This window comes from Lucilia sericata, unplaced genomic scaffold (genome assembly GCF_015586225.1).
Source record: "Lucilia sericata isolate MDLA Ls3-8-SP2 unplaced genomic scaffold, ASM1558622v1 Contig005468F_arrow, whole genome shotgun sequence".
NCBI classification, from domain to species: Eukaryota; Metazoa; Arthropoda; class Insecta; order Diptera; family Calliphoridae; genus Lucilia; species Lucilia sericata.
In genome coordinates this window covers 524-20,605 of record NW_023997546.1, presented here as the reverse complement: position 1 = coordinate 20,605, position 20,082 = coordinate 524, and the positions used below count along the sequence as shown (strand labels likewise).

The 20,082-nt window shown below is 29.1% G+C and overlaps 2 protein-coding genes across 3 annotated transcripts; both read left to right on the top strand.

The window, feature by feature from the left end:
• Window positions 1–311: 311 nt before the first annotated feature.
• Window positions 312–1,839, top strand: LOC119615505 (decapping nuclease DXO homolog). The gene is given in 8 exon segments (XM_037971511.1): window positions 312–736; window positions 738–818; window positions 820–933; window positions 935–992; window positions 995–1,015; window positions 1,018–1,105; window positions 1,205–1,439; window positions 1,502–1,839. Coding segments are annotated over 8 exon segments (1,167 nt in total). The 5' UTR covers window positions 312–403; the 3' UTR covers window positions 1,739–1,839.
• A 520-nt stretch (window positions 1,840–2,359) lies between these two features.
• On the top strand, window positions 2,360–19,419 carry LOC119615504 (myotubularin-related protein 14). 2 transcript variants are annotated; one of them, XM_037971509.1, is made up of 7 exons: window positions 2,360–3,009; window positions 13,220–14,124; window positions 15,985–16,539; window positions 16,608–16,694; window positions 16,764–16,937; window positions 17,008–17,400; window positions 18,924–19,419. In XM_037971509.1, the coding sequence occupies exons 1-7, from the start codon at window positions 2,908–2,910 to the stop codon at window positions 19,057–19,059; spliced, it is 2,352 nt and encodes a 783-aa protein (XP_037827437.1). In that variant the 5' UTR covers window positions 2,360–2,907; the 3' UTR covers window positions 19,060–19,419. The 2 variants fall into 2 exon arrangements, with proteins under 2 accessions (XP_037827437.1, XP_037827438.1); XM_037971510.1 differs by lacking the exon at window positions 16,608–16,694 and having other exon boundaries at window positions 2,366–3,009; window positions 18,924–19,174.
• Window positions 19,420–20,082: the final 663 nt, after the last annotated feature.

The window sequence follows — 20,082 nt, the reverse complement described above, 5'->3', positions numbered from 1 at the left end:
AGACGACACTATAGACTAGAGTATAGACTAGACTATAGACTAAACAATAGACTGTACTATAGACTAAACTATAGACTAGACTATAGACTAGACTACAGACTATACTATAGACTACACTATATTACAGACTAGACTTTAGACTTAACTATAGACTAGACTATAGGCTGCACTCTATAAAGTAATAAATTTTCTATGCCTGTCACAAATTCTATAATTTTTAAGAATGTCGTATAATCAATACATGACTTTTGCTCAATTATAGAGAGTTGGCAATCCTTGCTTTCTTTTCACAAGTTAAAAATGGGAAACCCTTAGATCAAACTGACACCTGCACGAATGTAAACAAATAAAGTGAAAAATTTATAAACAAAAATTCTGCTTTTGGAAAAAAAATAGAAAAACAATGAATAACACTTCAAATAAACAATACAAAAAAGATCTGGGCATACGCATACGTCCGCCAGATAGTGAGCTACCATTTCCGGATATTAAGAAACCTCAACCCATAGGTTTTTATAGCATAAATGCTAACCGTGATTTTGAGCCTAATGATCAACAATTGCGTTACTTTAAATTGCCCAATGTGAACAAATTACCACTAGATCTAAATGCTGGTCTAGATATAGCCATAAAGAAACCAGAATCTGCTCATGAGGAAACTTTAGATAGTTTATTGAAATTCATTTACGATCACCATCATAGAATCTTTGGCCAAGCAAATGGGTGCACCACCACCGCCTCCGCCGGAGTTTGTTACATGGCGTGGTATACTGCGGCTCATAATGTGTACCCCATATGAATATCGTCAGGATTGGTGTTTTGCATGTTACACGTTTCAATAACACTTTCTATTTGTTGAAAAGAGAAACGTCTCAAGATAAATATCGCCGCAGCCAGGAGACGGAACAGCAGAAAACATTTATGGCTTATGGTTTTTAAATTTGAGCAGTATTGTTTATCGGAATCACCGTTTAAAGAACCGGACACCTCGGCACTGTTAATGAAAGTGAAGAATTTCGTTGGTCTTTCAGACACGTCTAGCTGGTCTAAGTCTGTTGTATGGTGCCGAAATGGATGGTATTATTAGTGATCAGCCAGTACAACTGTAAGTTAAGTGTATTTGCGCTAATGTTTGCTACTTAGAAATTCTTTTAAAAAATCTTACAAAAAAATCGAAAACTTTAATTTTTTCTTTCTTTTTTAGCAACTACGATAGACCCAATAATTTAGATACTCTAAAATATGTTGAACTGAAAGTGCGTCAAGGAAATTTAAATGCATTTCAATATAAATCATTTCTCCGGCACAAAACTCGCAACTGGTGGTGTCAATCGTTTTTAGTAGGCGTCCAGGATTTATATGTAGGCATGAGAAATGAAAAAGGTTTCGTACACGATATCGAACGTATGGAAATGAGATCTTTACCTAAATTAGGAGGGGTAATTATATTTCATGTAATTATAATACTAATATTAACAAGTTTTCTTTTGTTTTTCTTTAGCAAACTCACTGGGCTCCCTGGGTATGTGCTAACTTCCTGCTACAGTTCCTTTTACGTCTACGCTCAATAATGTCTAATGAGAATTGTCCCCATACCGTATATGAGTTTTATTTTAATGCCGAAACTGGTCGTATAACATTTGAATGCTTTAGAGGTAAAACACCACATTCTTTTATACCAGATTGGTATATAAATCTGATAAATCGGTTAGCAAGAAATACAAATTTACATTATTAATTAAATAATATAAATTTATATTATAGGCTATTGAATGTAATGATTTTTTTTCTTTTTCATATTGAATATATATTTTTGGGACAATTATTGATATGCTTAATAAAAATAATGTTTTATAAGAAAATAATGCAATTTATTTTATTTAAATAGAGCTAAACTGAGAATAACATATTTGCGCTTTATTTATAAAAAAAAAAGTCCAATTAGAATGAAGATTTTAAAATTTTTTGATAAATTATTTGTTTATAACATAAATTTCTTTAAGTGTATTTTCTTATTGTTTACATTTGAAACATATGGACAAACTATTTTTAAACCTGGCCGCTCATAAGTTTAAAAAGACAACGTCGTCGTACATTATTAATATTAAATGTCTGCTGCAAATAGCCTCTTTGTTTTATGCACATCTTTTAGTAAATTAAATTATATTTTTTTCAAATCCAAAAACATTTTTTAAGCCAATATAAAAACCGTCACTCATAATTAGCTAACGCCGTTGGGAAATTTTTACGACTTACTTTTCTACTCAGCAAAACAATACAACCCTGCCATATTAAATGTCATTTCTATTTTCAATTTCCTTTCCCCATCATTTTTTCTCAAAGTTTCGCTTTTTGACTCGTTATTCGTTTCATTGTTATTTTTTTATGTCTGTTTCGGGACGCGTTGTCAAAGTGAAATCTACTAGTTTTGCGCTGTTTATTTATTGTGTGTGTGGAAAAATAATTTGTTTTAAAGATCAAACATCTTGCAAATTTATTTGCTTATAATTTTTACCAAAAAAACACAACGTAATAGAATTTATTTGGTATCAGGAGAACAAAAACAACAAATCTACCACTGACGACTTTTCCAAAGTCAGACGCGTGTATAGAAATAGGCGTTTTCCTCTATTGAAAAATTGTAGAAAAAAATATTCATTAGAAATAGCGAACAAAATAAAAGAAACAAATAAAAAAAAATTATAATAAATTAGTAAAAATAAATACGCAATAAAAATAAAAAACAACAAATATTTGTGCAAACCTAAAGAAAGAAAGATTGATAAATATAATAACATAATAAAGTAGTATAGTGTGAAAAAAAATAACAAACAAAAAAATTAAGAGCAATAAGCATAATTTTCTTTGTACGTTGCATAAATAAATAAATGCATCATCGTCGTCGCAATGTCCACAACAACCGAAGTGACGCAGAAGGATTTGCACGATTTGTTAGAAATTTTCGAAAGAAAATCATTCGAGGCTGGCTCATGTGAGGAAGGCACACAGGTAAGTTGTAACTGTAAAGTGGAGGCGGCGTTATTACGGTAAATTTTGTCCAGTGAACAAAACATCACTCGAGGGATTGTTCAAAAAAAAGGAAAAAAGTATACAATTGTTATTTTACGAAACGAGTTATCCTATTTTAGGCATCTTTTTTTATGTGCCCTTTCATGTCTATGAAGTTCGGTTAGAAATCGTAAATTCAACAAACCATTCTCTTATGTTTATTTATATCGGACCAATAATGCAATAAAATGCTTTTTAATTATATTATTGTTTAAATATTATTATTTTTTATGCTGCTACTAATCTGCGTCTCATTAATTGCTCATTGAACATTACTTCCGCGTTTAATTATTAACAAGGGAAACAAGTAAACAAATGTATAGGCGGCAATCCCGAATTAATGTTAGCCTATAACGTAAAGATCTGACTAATCTTAGGCAATAGTTTAAAGTCTTGATTATGGAGCTGTATGTCCTAACTATTAAGCAGTCTATAGTCTGAACTATGGACCAATCTATAGTCTGGTCTATCGACCTATCTATAGTCTGTTTTATGGACCAATCAATAGACTAGTCTATAGAGAAGTCTAAGTCTATATAGAGTAGTCTATAGTCTTGAGTATAAAGTTGAGTCTACAGTCTTTACTATAAAGAAGTCTACAATCCTGACTACAGAGTAGTCCATAGCATTGACTATAGAGTAGTCTATAGTCTTGACTATACAGTAGTCTTTAGTCTTGACTATAGAGTAGTCTATAGTCTTGACTATAGTGTAGTCTATACTATAGAGTAGTCTATAGTCTTGACTATAGTGTAGTCTATAGTCTTCACTATAGTGTAGTCTATAGTCTTCACTATATATATAGTCTTGACTATAGAGTAGTCTATAGTCTTGACTATAGAGTTGTCTATAGTCTTGACTATAGAGTAGTCTATAGTCTTGACTATAGAGTAGTCTATAGTCTTGACTATAGAGTAGTCTATAGTCTTGACTATAGAGTAGTCTATAGTCTTGACTATAGAGTAGTCTATAGTCTTGACTATAGAGTAGTCTATAGTCTTGACTATAGAGTAGTCTATAGTCTTGACTATAGAGTAGTCTATAGTCTTGACTATAGAGTAGTCTATAGTCTTGACTATAGAGTAGTCTATAGTCTTGACTATAGAGTAGTCTATAGTCTTGACTATAGAGTAGTCTATAGTCTTGACTATAGAGTAGTCTATAGTCTTGACTATAGAGAAGTCTATAGTCTTGACTATAGAGAAGTCTATAGTTTTGACTATAGAGTAGTCTACAGTCTTGACTATAGAGTAGTCTATAGTCCTGACTGTGAAGTAGTCCATAGTCTTGACTATAGAGTGTTCCATAGTCTTGACTATAGACTACTCTATAGTCAAGACTATAGACTACTCTATAGTCAAGACTATAGACTACTCTATAGTCAAGACTATAGACTACTCTATAGTCAAGACTATATATATAGTGAAGACTATAGACTACACTATAGTGAAGACTATAGGCTATGGAACGTCTTGACTATAGAGTAGTCCATAGTCTTGACTGTAGAGCAGTCCATAGTCTTGACTGTAGAGCAGTCTATAGTCTTTACTATAGGGTAGTCTATAGTTTAGACTATGGAGTAGTCTATAGACTTGTCAATATAGTAGTATATAGTCTTGACTATAGATCAGACTATATTCATCATTGTAGATCAGTCTACAGTCTTGACTATAAACCAATCTATAATCTTGACTAAAAAGCTTTAAAATATTTGACATGGAAACAGCAATTTTTCTGAAAATTTCAAACTTTTAAGAAAAAACAATTTATCAATCTTATAGCTAGCAAGAAATAATACTGTAACAGTTCTATTACTTTTTTTTAAACAAATAACTTTCAAACAATATTGTCGTTACATTGTTGCTCTATACGTACAAAAGAAAAACACTTGCTGTTGTTGTTACAATTTTCATGGTATTTTGTAAAATAAAAAAAATTCAATTGTAAAGATAAGCAAACAGCCCAACAGCAACAACAAAATATTAAAAATAAACGTATTAAACAAACATGAACTATTGATAGTGAGGAACTAAGCATGAATAGAGACAGACAGACGGATGGACAGACGGACGGACAAGAACGGAGCTTCTCTAGAAACAAGCTTTTCATATTGAAAAGAAAATACAGTTGTCAACAAGTTCCTTTAAACATTCTTTTTGATTTTTATATTTATTTTTCTATAAATACATTAGATTTTTATACCCTATATGAGTATTGTGCTAAGGGTATTAATGTCATTAAGCTGATGTTAGTAAGACAGGGAGATATTGGTCTTTGCAGCCCTCTTGAATCACATTTTGACTCGTTTCCAAACCTGCTACTCAAATTGCAAATTTTTAAAGCTATTAACAAAAATATGTTTTAAATAGGAACTTTTGTTCTTAGGACGAAACTTCTTGAAATTCAGCCAATTTTTCCACATATGCAAGATAGAAAACTATATTATAAAATTCTTGTTATATGATCATTTTATAATTGACCATAGCTCCCTCATGGGACTTATCTTAATTTTATATTTATTTTTGTAGGGTCTTAGATAGTTTGTCTATATGCTGACAATATTTTTTCACTTGTTTTTTATTAAAAGCTTTTTTTAATATTTCAAGGTGCAAAATGTCAGGTGTTAATTGTAAATTACAACATTCATTTTTTTTATTTCTTATTTAAAGCTTTTTAAGCTTGAACACTTGTTTAAAACATATGCATGGCGCTTATTTTTATAGATTCTAACTAAAAATGCTGAACAGATCTGTTTCTATTTTTAACTGGAAATTTAAAAATTATATTTAACCAATTTCGATGTTTCAAAATAGCTTAATATGAGACTGCAAAGCGCTTAGTTGGAGAAAAGAGCTTCTGTTGCAAATGTTCTCTATTGAAAACTATTTCCTTCAAAATTTAAATGTTATTAAAAATTTCTATAAAAAAATCATTTTTCGAAAAATTTTCTTAAGACATATTCTGTTTAAGGTACTTCAGACTAAAGATCACTCTATAGTCTTCACTATCGAAAAGTGTACAATCTTGACCATAGTTTTGCTTATAGTCCAGACCAGTGTTTAGTTCTATATGACCATAGAACAGTCTGAAGTCTTGACTATAGAACAGTCTGTAGTCTTGACTATAGAACAGTCTGTAGTCTTGACTATAGAACAGTCTGTAGACTTGACTATAGAACTGTCTGTAGTCTTGACTATAGAACAGTCTGTAGTCTTGACTATAGAACAGTCTGTAGTCTTGACTATAGAACAGTCTGTAGTCTTGACTATAGAACAGTCTGTAGTCTTGAATATAGAACAGTCTGTAGTCTTGAATATAGAACAGTCTGTAATCTTGACTATAGAACAGTCTGTAGTCTTGACTATAGAACAGTCTGTAGTCTTGAATATAGAACAGTCTGTAGTCTTGACTATAGAAGATTATGTAGTCTTGACTATAGAACAGTCTGTAGTCTTGACTATAGAACAGTCTGTATTTTTGACTATAGAACAGTCTGTAGTCTTGACTATAGGGTAAACTATAGTCTTGACTATAGAATAGTCTATAGTCTTGACTATAGAACAGTCTGTAGTCATGACTATAGAACAGTCTGTAGTCTTGACTATAGACCAGCCTGTAGTCTTGACTATAGAACAGCCTGTAGTCTTGACTATAGAACAGTCTGTAGTCTTGACTATAGAACAGTCTGTAGTCTTGACTATAGAACAGTCTGTAGTCTTGACTATAGAACAGTCTGTAGTCTTGACTATAGAACAGTCTGTAGTCTTGACTATAGAACAGTCTGTAGTCTTGACTATAGAACAGTCTGTAGTCTTGACCATAGAACAGTCTGTATTTTTGACTATAGAACAGTCTGTAGTCTTGGCTATAGAATAAACTATAGTCTTGACTATAGAATAGTCTATAGTCTTGACTATAAAACAGTCTGTAGTCATGACTATAGAACAGTCTGTAGTCTTGACTATAGAACAGCCTGTAGTCTTGACTATAGAACAGCCTGTAGTCTTGACTATAGAACAGTCTGTAGTCTTGACTATAGAATAGTCTATAGCAGTGTTGCTCAAACACATACTACCATAGAGTACCATAGTTTTATTTGTGTTGGTAAAGCAGCAGAGAACAGAATTCAATTCAAAATAAAAGTATACTAATAAAATGACTATAAACTATAAAGTATATGCTAACTGTCAAATGTTTATTATGGATTTTGACAGCCAGCGTATATCAAAGTCTATATATAAAAAACTAACAACTGTTCTCTCATGTTCTCCTACATTAATTCAGCTTTCTCAAAATTTTGTTGTTGTATTTCTGTGTGTATTTTAAAAACGTCGCGTACAGACCTTGCTTCGACAAGTGCTGATCAGCAACTGATTTGATTTTGTTTTTCAAGTTGAGAGCAAACCCACTGATATTGCTCATTATAAAAAGAAGAAGAATTAAACCTATAGTGTATGTGTATCAACTTAGCGTCAGCAGAATTTTCTTACCCTATCACGCGTGCTATGTAATGGCAATCTTGCGCTCCTCTGGTCTATAGTCTTGACTATTGATTATTCTATAGTCTTGACTATTGATTATTCTATAGTCTTTACTATAGAATAGTCTATAGTCTTGACTATAGTATAGTCTATATATAGTCTTGAGTCTATATTCTTGAATATAGAATAGTCTTGACTATAAAAGATGCTATATAATAACCTATGGCCTTGACTAGAGATCAGTCTTTAGTCTTGACTATAGATCAGTCTATAGTGTTGACTATAGATCAGTCTATAGTCTTGACAGTAAAATAGTCTATAGTCTTTACTATAAAAGAGACTATAGAGTACTCTACGGTCTTAACTATAGATTAGTCTATAGTCTTGACTATAGATCAGTCTATAATCTTGACTATAGATCAGTCTATAGTCTTGGCTATAGATCAGACTATAGTTTTGACTATAGATCAGTTTACAGTCTTGACTGTAGTATAGCTCATAGTCTTGACTAAAGATCAGTTTATAGTCTTGACTATAGATCAGTCTATAGTTTTGACTATAGATCAGCCTATAGTCTGGACTATAGATCAGTCTATAGTCTGGACTATAGATCAGTCTATAGTCTGGACTATAGATCAGTCTTTAGTCTGGACTATAGATCAGCCTATCGTCTCGACTGTAGATCAGTCTATAGTCTTGACTATAGATCACTCTATAGTCTTGACAATAGAATAGTCTGACTATAGATTAGTCTATAGTCTTGACTATAGATCAGTTTACAATCTTGACTGTAGTATAGCTCATAGTCTTGACTATAGTATAGTCTAAGTCTTGACTATAAAATAGTCTATAATCTTGACTATAGACGTATCTATAGTCTTAAATTTTCTAATTTTGAAAATTTATTGTTTGAGTTCCAAAATGATAGACATTTCAATAAAATTGAATAACCCTTTAAACAAATTACACAAATTTTTTAACCACCTGTTATAAATAGAAATTATATAGTGCAGGTTATCAGCGTCAACGTAAACAAAAAAATAACAATCAACATTGGTTGACGTTAAACCTTTATTTAACTTCAAAACAAAATAACAAAAATCAACATAAACAACAAAAAAATGTTAAACGTATTTTAAATATTTTGTTGTGCATTACTACCTACACACACACACACACACCATTATTATCATTATCATTATAGAAAAAATTATATAAAATTTTAATTGTTATTGATAAGAAAAACAAAATATAAAGTTTTTTTTTTTTAAAAAACTGCATACAAACATAATTATTATTATTATTTTCAAATCTAGTTTTTGTATTAGTTAATAACATTGTGACTTTCAGACGTTTATAGTTAAATAAAAATATTTTCTATTTGTTTATTAAAATTCATATGCAAATGAAATTTTTTTGCAACTTTTTTTTCACTCAACAAGTAATTTGTTTATGAAAACTTGCTTTATTTTTTTAAATATTTTTTACACTTGAACAGCGTCTGTAATACTTGATCTTTATGTACACTCATAGCCATAGCCATTCATTTATTCATTCATGCAAATGCTCGTTCGTCCGTCCTTTCTCCTGTAAATTCCAAGGCATTTAATGCAATATAAACCTCACGCTGCACGATTGTTTGCTTTATAAAACCTGATTTCAAGCGTTTTATTAATTGATTACAACAAAGTTAAGAAAGAAGAAAAAAATCAAAACAGAAAAATATTAAAAAAGAAATTGTTGCAAACATGTTGGTCTCGCCCCGTTTTTAATTGAAGTTGAAAAATTTCGTTGTATAGTTGTTGTATTGAAAGACAAGGTTTAAAATAAACGCTTTGTATGTTTTTTTACCTTATTCGAGGTTGATTACCTCTTTCTTTATAGTTCAACATATAGTCAGGCAGTCAGTCCGCCAGCCGGCTTTCAATAATATTTTAAATGTGTGGGTTTTTTTTGTAAATGCACTTTAGAGAGAAAAAAAAACTTTTCAGTTGTAAACAAAATACAGAGCTGGACTATGTTTTACTAAAAAACTAATGCATAAAACTAGGATCTGAAATTTACTTTTTTATTCTTAAAAATTATCTTTTCTACAATAATATTTATGTTTATATTGGTTTATTATATTGTTTATAAATATGTGCCTATATAGATTAAATTTACTGCATTTAATAAATATTATTAATAATAATTTGTCAACATTATTTAAATTTTATTGGTTGGTCACACCTGAGTTATTCGTATTAATTATCTCGTCCATAAAAATGTATATTTTTAATCTTAACACTGTTACTGTATGCATTCAGACAAACATATTTTTTAATTCTTTTTTTGCTAAATAACATTTTAACTTTTTAATAAAATTTCTGAAAAAATTAAAGAATATTTAACAATAAATATATATAAGTTTTATGCAATTAACACTAAACGTTGCTGTTGAAAAAAAAAAAATAAGTGGGTGTTTTATTTTTCAGATTTTTATTGTTTGCTGAGTTTTTGTTTTTTTATATAAAAATAAATTTTCATATTTAGTTTATTATTTAAGATAATTTTTATAGAGAGCAATATCTTTTAAAAGATTTATGTCGATCTCAAATGTTTTCTATAATAAAAACTCTCTCTGTTTTAAAAGTTTTCTTTAGGAAACTTTCTCTTTAAAAAATGTATAAAAAAAGTTCTCTCTTTCAAAAGTTTTCTATAGAAAACTCTCACTTTTAATAGTTTTTATAAAAAAATTCTGTCTCTTAAGTTTTCTCTTTCAAATGTTATCTATAGAAAACTCTTAATTTCAATAGTTTTCTATACAAAGCTGTCTCTTTCAAAAGTTTTCTATATACAGCTGCCTCTTTTATAAAGAATGTTCTCTCTTTCAAAAGTTTTCTATAGAAAACAAATCTTTTCTATAAAAAAACTCTGTTTCTTTTTGAAGTTTTCTATAGAAAACTATCTCCTTCGGAAGTTTTATAAAAAAGTTCCTTTTAAAAATTTTTTATAGAAAGCTGACACTTTTAATAGTTTTCTATACAAAATTCTGTAGAGAACTATAACTTACAAAAGTTTCCTAAAGCAATCTGTTTATTTCAAATTTTTTCTTGCTCTTTTAAAAGTTTTCTATAGAAAACTATATCTTTCAAAAGCTTTATAAGTTAAGTTGTCTTTTTCCAAAGTTTTCTATAGAAAACTCTCTCTTTCAATAGTTTTCTTTAAAAATTATCTCTTTTAAAAGTTTCTATGGGGAACTATGTATAACTTTCAAAAGATGTCTTTAGAAAAATGTCTCTCTCAAAAGTTTTCTATAAAAAAACCTATTTTCAAAGATTTCTATAGAAAACTACCTCTTTCAAAAGCCATATAAAGAAAGTTCTCTCTTTCAAAAGTTTTCTATATATTTTCAAATGAATTCTATAGAAATCTCTGTCTGTTTTAAAAGCTTTCTATAGAAAACTATCTCTTTCAAAGGATATATAAAGAAAGTTCTCTCTTTCAAAAGTTTTCTATAGAAAACTATCTCTTTCAATAGTTATCTATACAAAGCTGTCTCTTTTAAAAGTTGTTCTATAGAGAACTATATCTTTCAAAAGATTACAGTTAAAAACTGTCTCTTTTAAGAGTTTTTCTATAGGAAACTATCTCTTTCAATAGTTATCTATACAAAGCTGTCTCTTTTAAAAGTTGTTCTATAGAGAACTATATCTTTCAAAAGATTACAGTTAAAAACTGTCGGTTTTAAGAGTTTTTCTATAGAAAACTATCTCTTTGAATAGTTATCTATACAAAGCTGTCTCTTTTAAAAGTTTTTATATAGAAAATATATCTTTCAAAAGATTTCAATTAAAAACTGTCTCTTTTTAAAGTTTTTATAGAAAACTCTCACTTTCAATTGTATTTTTCTATAAAAATCTTTTTCTATAGAAATATTTATCTTGAAGTATGTATCTTTTAAAGTTTTCCTAAAGAGACCTCTATCTTTCAAAAGTTTTCGGTTAAAAACTGTACCTTTTAAAAGTTTCCTATAGAGAACTATATCTTTAAATCAGTAGAAAACAGTTCCCTCTAAAAGTTCTGTAGACAATTGCAATATTCATTGCCTTTATCCTTAAAAATAGCACAATTTTTTGAACTTGACTATATAATAAAATAGTAACTTGTTATAAATTTCTCAAGAGGTCTATTAAATAGGAAAGTGAAGCGGAACCTCTCGGACTTTTAAGATGCCTGAATTTGTTATTTTTATTTAAAACTAAAAACCGCTTAGAAAATTGTAAGGAAAATCTTTAAATAAGAAAAAATATACTGGAATCATCTAGTAAAAACAACAACAACACAACCCAGCAGTTCGGTCGGACAGTACCGAACTGCCTATTTAACCTACCACTTAGGGTTAGCCCTAGATAGGTGACTAGCATTTTTAACATGTGCTTGCTTCCAAAGAGGAAAACAATCGTCTCCAAACAGATTACGAAGAGATAGACAAAAAGCTTAAGTTTGTTTTTTATGTGTCCACTTTCTCGCTAACAAAGTGGACACTAAAGTGACAATTATCTTTATTAGCGTTTACAAAGAGTACAATTGTGACAAAAGAATAATTAAAGCCAACCAGCTAGTTAGATGTTAGTGGAAATTACTGCCTTTGCATTGACTCTTTATCGAACTGCTGGGAAATGTTAATATGTATTAGCAACATACAAAGTTTTATACTAACATACATACATACATATAAAAATATAAATATTTTGTTTAAGAAAAACAAAGTTAAAAGTAGTTCATACTCCAACTAGTTTTTGCTGATTGCCCGTTATTTGTAAAGACTTTAAAATCCGGGTTACCAACAAGACTTTTCCAACACTACTTTTTTTTTTTGTTTTGTTTTTGTATACTTTGAAACTACGCAATACAGACCAGACAGACAACCTTAACAATACTTTAACCATAAACAAAAACTATTTTTATTTATACATAGTTAGTTTTCTTATAGATTATAGTTTAGGCTTGTTGTTGTTGTTTTTTCTTCAGACTATTGCTCCGCCTTGGGAACAGGCGTTCATAAGTTTTAGCAGCTAGTAGCTTAAGAGAAAACAAAAACACACAATTGCAGTTTGTCTTGTATTGCATTCAGAGTCTTTTCTTTATTTTTTTGTTATTTTTTTTGCACACATACACTTTGTTATTGGTGTTTTGTTATTGCTATTATTACTTATTATAGTATGTGTTGCAATGTAACAAAAAAATTTAAAATAACAACAACACAATGTAAATAATATACACTGTGTGGTTGTTTAACTTGCGGTTGTTTTGTTTTTATTTATTTTTTGCATTACGTTTCTGTAAGATATGACGTTTTCTTCGTTTATTTATATTTATTTATAGGAATTTTGTTGTTGTTGTTATTGGTAGCATTCATTGTTCTGTTTATATTACATGTGTTGTTGACTTTTTATTACGGTTGTTGTAGTCACTTGCATTATTGAAAACTGCTAAAATAATCATAAACACTGGGATTGCAGGCATCCACCGCCGCCTACACCTTGTTTTTAAAAATAAAATCTCTTTGTTTTAACTGGTTTTTATTTCAATCCTTTCTCTTGTATATCAAATAATATTTATATTAAAATATTTTTTTTATTAATTAATTGTTTTGATACAAATCGTATTTCCTTTTCATTCCACAGGAAGAAGAAATAACAAAAAAATGTGAATATCTCTTTAAACAAGACTATACACTCATCGAACTTGATAATACCAATGGGGTCTTAAGTCCACGTTATCCGGGTCGTATTTTTATACCCGAATACGAACATGGTCATATGGCATCTACCATAACGGCCAATAATACAAATATATTTAATCAAACAACAAATACAACGCCACAAAATAGCATCAATAACCTCAATGGTTTTCATCTCAACAATGCAACAACAACATCAGCATCCTCCAATGGTTCTAGTACAACGCCCACTACCAACAACGGTATACATGCATTTGTAACATTTGCCAATTCATCAATGCAACAACAATTGCCGCCGCAACAACAACCCCAATATCCAAATTCTCAAACCTATTTACAATATCAACAACAATTGCTACAACAGACTGCAGCCGCCAATAATTTATCATCAACAACAACTACAACAACAACAAATGGCATTAACAACACTACCACCAGTACCATTTACGAAGATTTATATGATGTTAGTAAAATTCGTGAACTTATAACAATGGCTAAATATGCTCGTTGTCGCCAACGTTTTGCTGTTCCTGTCATTATGTATCGTGGTAAATATATTTGTCGTTCTGCCACAATATCCGTAAATGCCGAAACATATGGACGCAAAGTTGTTGATTATGCTTATGATTGTTTGAATGGCACAAACTACAGTGATCGGGGGAATCATATTGTCGATGATGAAAATAATGATAATAATGAAGATTCTTTAATGAATCATGCCTTAAATGAACCCTCACCATTTTCCTATGATGAAGTTATCAAAAGTGACATACAACTGCTGAATGCTTTAAATGTTAGCACAATTGTTGATCTTATGGTGGAGAAGAGAAAAATTAAATATTTTATGGCGTGAGTATAATAAACTTTTCTTTTCTAATTTAGAAACATTATTAATCGATAAATTTTCTATAGAAAACATAAACAGCGATCAATTTTCTATAGAAAACATAAACAGCGATCAATTTTCTATAGAAAACATAAACAGCGATCAATTTTCTATAGAAAGCATAAACAGCGATCAATTTTCTATAGAAAACATAAAAAGCGATCAATTTTCTATAGAAAACATAAACAGCGATCAATTTTCTATAGAAAACATAAACAGCGATCAATTTTCTATAGAAAGCATAAACAGCGATCAATTTTCTATAGAAAACATAAACAGCGATCAATTTTCTATAGAAAACATAAACAGCGATCAATTTTCTATAGAAAACATAAACAGCGATCAATTTTCTATAGAAATCATAAACAGCGATCAATTTTCTATAGAAAACATAAACAGCGATCAATTTTCTATAGAAAGCATAAACAGCGATCAATTTTCTATAGAAAACATAAAAATCAATTTTCTATAGAAGACTTTATCATCGATCAGTTTTCTATAGAAAACTTTATCATCGATCAGGTTTCTATAGAAAACTTTATCATCGATCAATTTTCTATAGAAATCTTTATCATCGATCAGTTTTCTATAGAAAACTTTATCATCGATCAGTTTTTTATAGAAAACTTTATCATCGATCAGTTTTCTATAGAAAACTTTATCATCGATCAGTTTTCTATAGAAAACTTTATCATCGATCAATTTTCTATAGAAATCTTTACCATCGATCAGTTTTCTATAGAAAACTTTATCATCGATCAGTTTTCTATAGAAATCTTCATCATCGATCAGTTTTCTACAGAAATCTTCATCATCGATCAGTTTTCTACAGAAATCTTCATCATCGATCAGTTTTCTATAGAAAACTTTATCATCGATCAGTTTTCTATAGAAAACTTTATCATCGATCAGTTTTCTATAGAAAACTTTATCATCGATCAGTTTTCTATAGAAAACTTTTTTCTATAGAAAACTTTATCATCGATCAGTTTTCTATAGAAAACTCTATCATCGATCAGTTTTCTATAGAAAACTTTATCAGAAATCTTCATCATCGATCAGTTTTCTACAGAAATCTTCATCATCGATCAGTTTTCTATAGAAAACTTTATCATCGATCAGTTTTCTATAGAAATCTTTATCATCGATCAGTTTTCTATAGAAAACTTTATCATCGATCAGTTTTCTATAGAAAACTTTATCATAGATCAGTTTTCTAAAGAAAACTTTATCATCGATCAGTTTTCTATAGAAAACTTTATCATCGATCAGTTTTCTATAGAAAACTTTATTATCGATCAGTTTTCTATAGAAAACTTTATCATCGATCAGTTTTCTATTGAAAACTTTATTTATCATCGATCAGTTTTTTATAGAAAACTTTATCATCGATCAGTTTTCTATAGAAAACTTTATCATCGATCAGTTTTCTATAGAAAACTTTATCATCGATCAGTTTTCTATAGAAAACTTTATCATCGATCAGTTTTCTATAGAAAACTTTATCATCGATCAGTTTTCTATAGAAAACTTTATCATCGATCAGTTTTCAATAGAAAACTTTATCATCGATCAGTTTTCTATAGAAAACTTTATCATCGATCAGTTTTCTATAGAAAACTTTATCATCAATCAGTTTTCTATAGAAAACTTTATCATCGATCAGTTTTCTATAGAAAACTTTATCATCGATAAGTTTTCAATAGAAAACTTTTATATCGATCAGTTTTCTATAGAAATCTTAATTATCGATCAGTTTTCTTTTGAAAAACTTCTTAATCGATCAGATTTTCGATTTTACAATTTCTCCTTTCTCTTTTTAGTGTATCCTCATCTGAAAAGGCTGATCCCGAAAATCACTATGAAAACTTTAATCTACTATCACTGCCCTATCCGGGTTGTGAGTTCTTTAAGAAATTTCGTGACAATAACTATATGGCCAAGAACTTACACTACAATTGGAAGCAATCGTTTAATGATGCCAACATTTCTATACCCAAATTGGGTCCCACAAATGAATTAAACATCAATTGGAATGAATATAAAAATTGGGATTTAGTACTAATAACACAAAATTATCTCAAAGCATGTCTGAAGTATATACAGGAAGAGAACTCCGGGGTATTGATACACTGTATTAGCGGTTGGGATCGTACACCATTGTTTATATCACTCGTACGCCTGTCACTGTGGGCCGATGGTCTTATACATCAGTCATTGAATGCATTACAAATGGCATATTTTACATTGGCCTATGATTGGTATTTGTTTGGACATCAGTTGCCGGATCGCTTGAAAAGAGGAGAAGATATAATGTTTTTCTGTTTTCATGTGCTTAAATATATAACCGATGAAGAATTTAGTATTGTAGAACATAGGTAGGCTTAACTAAAGTCCATATCATAAATGTATTTGTGTATTAATTTGTTCTGTGTGTTTTTTTTAGGAAACGTACTAAAACTTCAAGTAGTAGTGGTAGTAGTAGTGTTATTGTTATTAAGTCTGATTGCTGTGATGATGAACCACTTAAGGAGTAGGTGTTATGTTATACATATTTGATACCAATTTATTATAATAATTATGTTTTTCTTGTTTCCTATAGAGACTTTATTTTAAGTTACGATCAAGATAGCAACGATAGTTTTTCCAATAGTTCCAACTGTGATATGTCCATAACGGATAATTTCTATGCAACAGCAACATCAGCTATAACAGGCTCATGCAATAATATTGTAGCTGTTAATCCTTTGACAAATCGTTCACCAAATCCCAAAAGGTAAAATTTTGTCATTTTATTATCAATTCTTTGAAAAATCTTTACTTTCCTTTATTATTTGCCTTTGCAGATCAAAAACTAGTCCCATTTCAGTGCCAGGTGCTAGTACCACACGTCAAAGACAAGAGTCAACATCATCGAATGGTAGCTGGCAAGTGGTGACCGATACCGGTTCCATAGATTCTATGATGAATGGCAGTTATATGATGCGTTTTATATCACAACAACAGCAGGATGGTAACTCATTAACTTCCTGTCATAGTGGAAATGGCCTATATGGCATTGGCAACGGTAGTAATGGTAGTAGTGCTAACAATGGCAGTGGTAATGGTTATAATTGCTCAAATACTCCCAGTAATGGTTCAAATGCTAGTGGAGGCAGTATAAATGGTGCCCACAACTATGTTACGAATAGTATAAATGGAAAAGATATTTTGCCTTCAACAAAACCAACAACATTATTGTGAGTATTAAGACAAATATTGAAAACGATATAAAAAAACTTACTATCGATCTGTTTTCTATAAAAAAACTTTATCATCGATCAGTTTTCTATAGAAAACTTTATCATCGATCAGCTTTTTTATATAAAACATTATCATCGATCAGTTTTCTATAGAAAACTATCATCGATCAGTTTTCTATATAAAACATTATCGTCGATCATTTTTCTATATAAAACATTATCATCGATCAGTTTTCTATAGAAAACTTTATTATCGATCAGTTTTCTATAGAAAACTTTATAACCGATCAGTTTTCTATAGAAAACTTTTATCATCGATCAGTTTTCTATAAAAAACTTTTATCATTGATCAGTTTTCTATAGAAAACTTTTATCATTGATCAGTCTTCTATAGAAAACTTTTATCATCTATCAGTCTTCTATAGAAAACTTTATCATCGATCAGTTTTCTATAGAAAACTTTTATCATCGATCAGTTTTCTATAGAAAACTTTTATCATCGATCAGTTTTCTATAGAAAACTTTTATCATAGATCAGTTTTCTATAGAAAACATTTATCATCGATCAGTTTTCTATAGAAAACTTTTATCATCGACCAGTTTTCTATAGAAAACATTTATCATCGATCAGTTTTCTATAGAAAACTTTTATCATCGATCAGTTTTCTATAGAAAACTTTTATCATCGATCAGTCTTCCATAGAAAACTTTTATCATAGATCAGTTTTCTATAGAAAACTTTTATCATAGATCAGTTTTCTATAGAAAACTTTTATCATTAATCAGTTTTCTATAGAAAACTTTTATCATTGATCAGTCTTCTATAGAAAACTTTTATCATTGATCAGTCTTCTATAAAAAACTTTTATCATCGATAAGTTTTCTATAGAAAACTTTTATCATCGATCAGTTTTCTATAGAAAACTTTTATCATCGATCTGTTTTCTATAGAAAACTTTTATCATCTATCAGTCTTCTATAGAAAACTTTTATCATCTATCAGTCTTCTATAGAAAACTTTAATCATCGATCAGTTTTCTATAGAAAACTTTAATCATCGATCAGTTTTCTATAGAAAACTTTAATCATCGATCAGTTTTCTATAGAAAACTTTAATCATCGATCAGTTTTCTATAGAAAACTTTATTATCGATCAGTTTTCTATAGACAACTTTATCAGTGATCTGTTTTCTATAGAAAACTATTTCATTGATCAGTTTACTATAGAAAATTTTATCATCGAACCTTTTTCTATAGAAAACTTTTATCTTTGATCAGTTTTCTGTAGAAAACTTTTATCATCGATCAGTTTTCTATAAAAAACTTTATCAACGATAACTTTTCTTAAAAAAACTAAATCAACGATCAGTTTTTTTTAGAAAACCTTATCAACGACCATTTTTCTATAGAACACTTTATTCTCAAACAATCTTCTATAGAAAACTTTGTTCTCAATAATTTTTTTAGGGAACTATTTTTATATTATTTTAATTTTTCTCTCTCTCTCTCTCTCTTTGCAGACGTAAACAACGTTTAAATGCTGTACGCGCCATATTTATACAAGCCTATGGAAAAACAGTGGGCCTTAAATTTAAAGAAGGTTCAGCCATGAATTTAGCCACATTTATAGGTACTCTAGCCGATCAATTGTTTTAAGTTTTTAATACAATTTTAACTTTTGTTAAAGTTTGAGTATTTATTTGTTGTACCTCCCCCCAGATTAACTACCGTTCCTGCTTTAATACATAACAATTTACATTTTTTTTCATTATTTGTTATTTGTGTTTATTTTTTTTTTTTTTAATTTTTACTTTTTTTCGCTATTGGTTTCTTAATATTTATTTTTATTTATAATATTGTACAATAGAAATAGTTAGAAAGAGAGTGAGAGAGAGAGAGAAAAGAGAGCAAGTGAAAGATAACTATTTAATTATAAGCTAAAAAAGAATGTTAATTAAAAACTTAAGTTGTATTGAAAATAAAAATAAATCATGTTAACTAAATAATAAACGAAAAGAAACAATTATAATAAGGTTCTAAATGGCGTTATGTAGCATGAAACATGAATTCTGGAATTATTTTTTTTAAAATACTCCAGATTTTGTTTATAAATATTTTGAGTGTTCACCAGTTTTTAGAGGAAGGTGTTTCGTTTAAATAATTCAAATATTTTAAAAGCCATTACTGCTATAGATTTAAAAATATTTCATGTTTAAAGAATTTCTAGTAGTTGCTGAATTGGTCACAGTTTGCAAATTTGTTTTTCATCCATTTTTATCTTTTAATTTATTCTTTTTTATAATTTTCTGCCCTACAGGAGTAATTTTGTCATTTTTAAGTTCTTTTTTAGTTTCAAAGTTAAATAAACATATTTTTATAATTGTTCAAGAGCAAGAAGAAAATTTTAATATAAAAAGAGCTTTACTTTTTTTAATAGTTTTACAAAAGTTTTCAGATAAATTGTTTAAAATGAATTATTCAAGCAGAATATTAAATAAACATTTTTTTATACAAATATTTCTAAAAGAAAAATTTAAGATTTTTAATTTAAAAAAAAAACATTTTTTTTTTTTGTAAAACTACTATTTAATTTAAATAAAATTTAAAAATAAAAACAAATTTTAAAGGAATATTTACTTTTTGTCAATTAGATCTCGAACAGCTATTAGGAAACGTTAT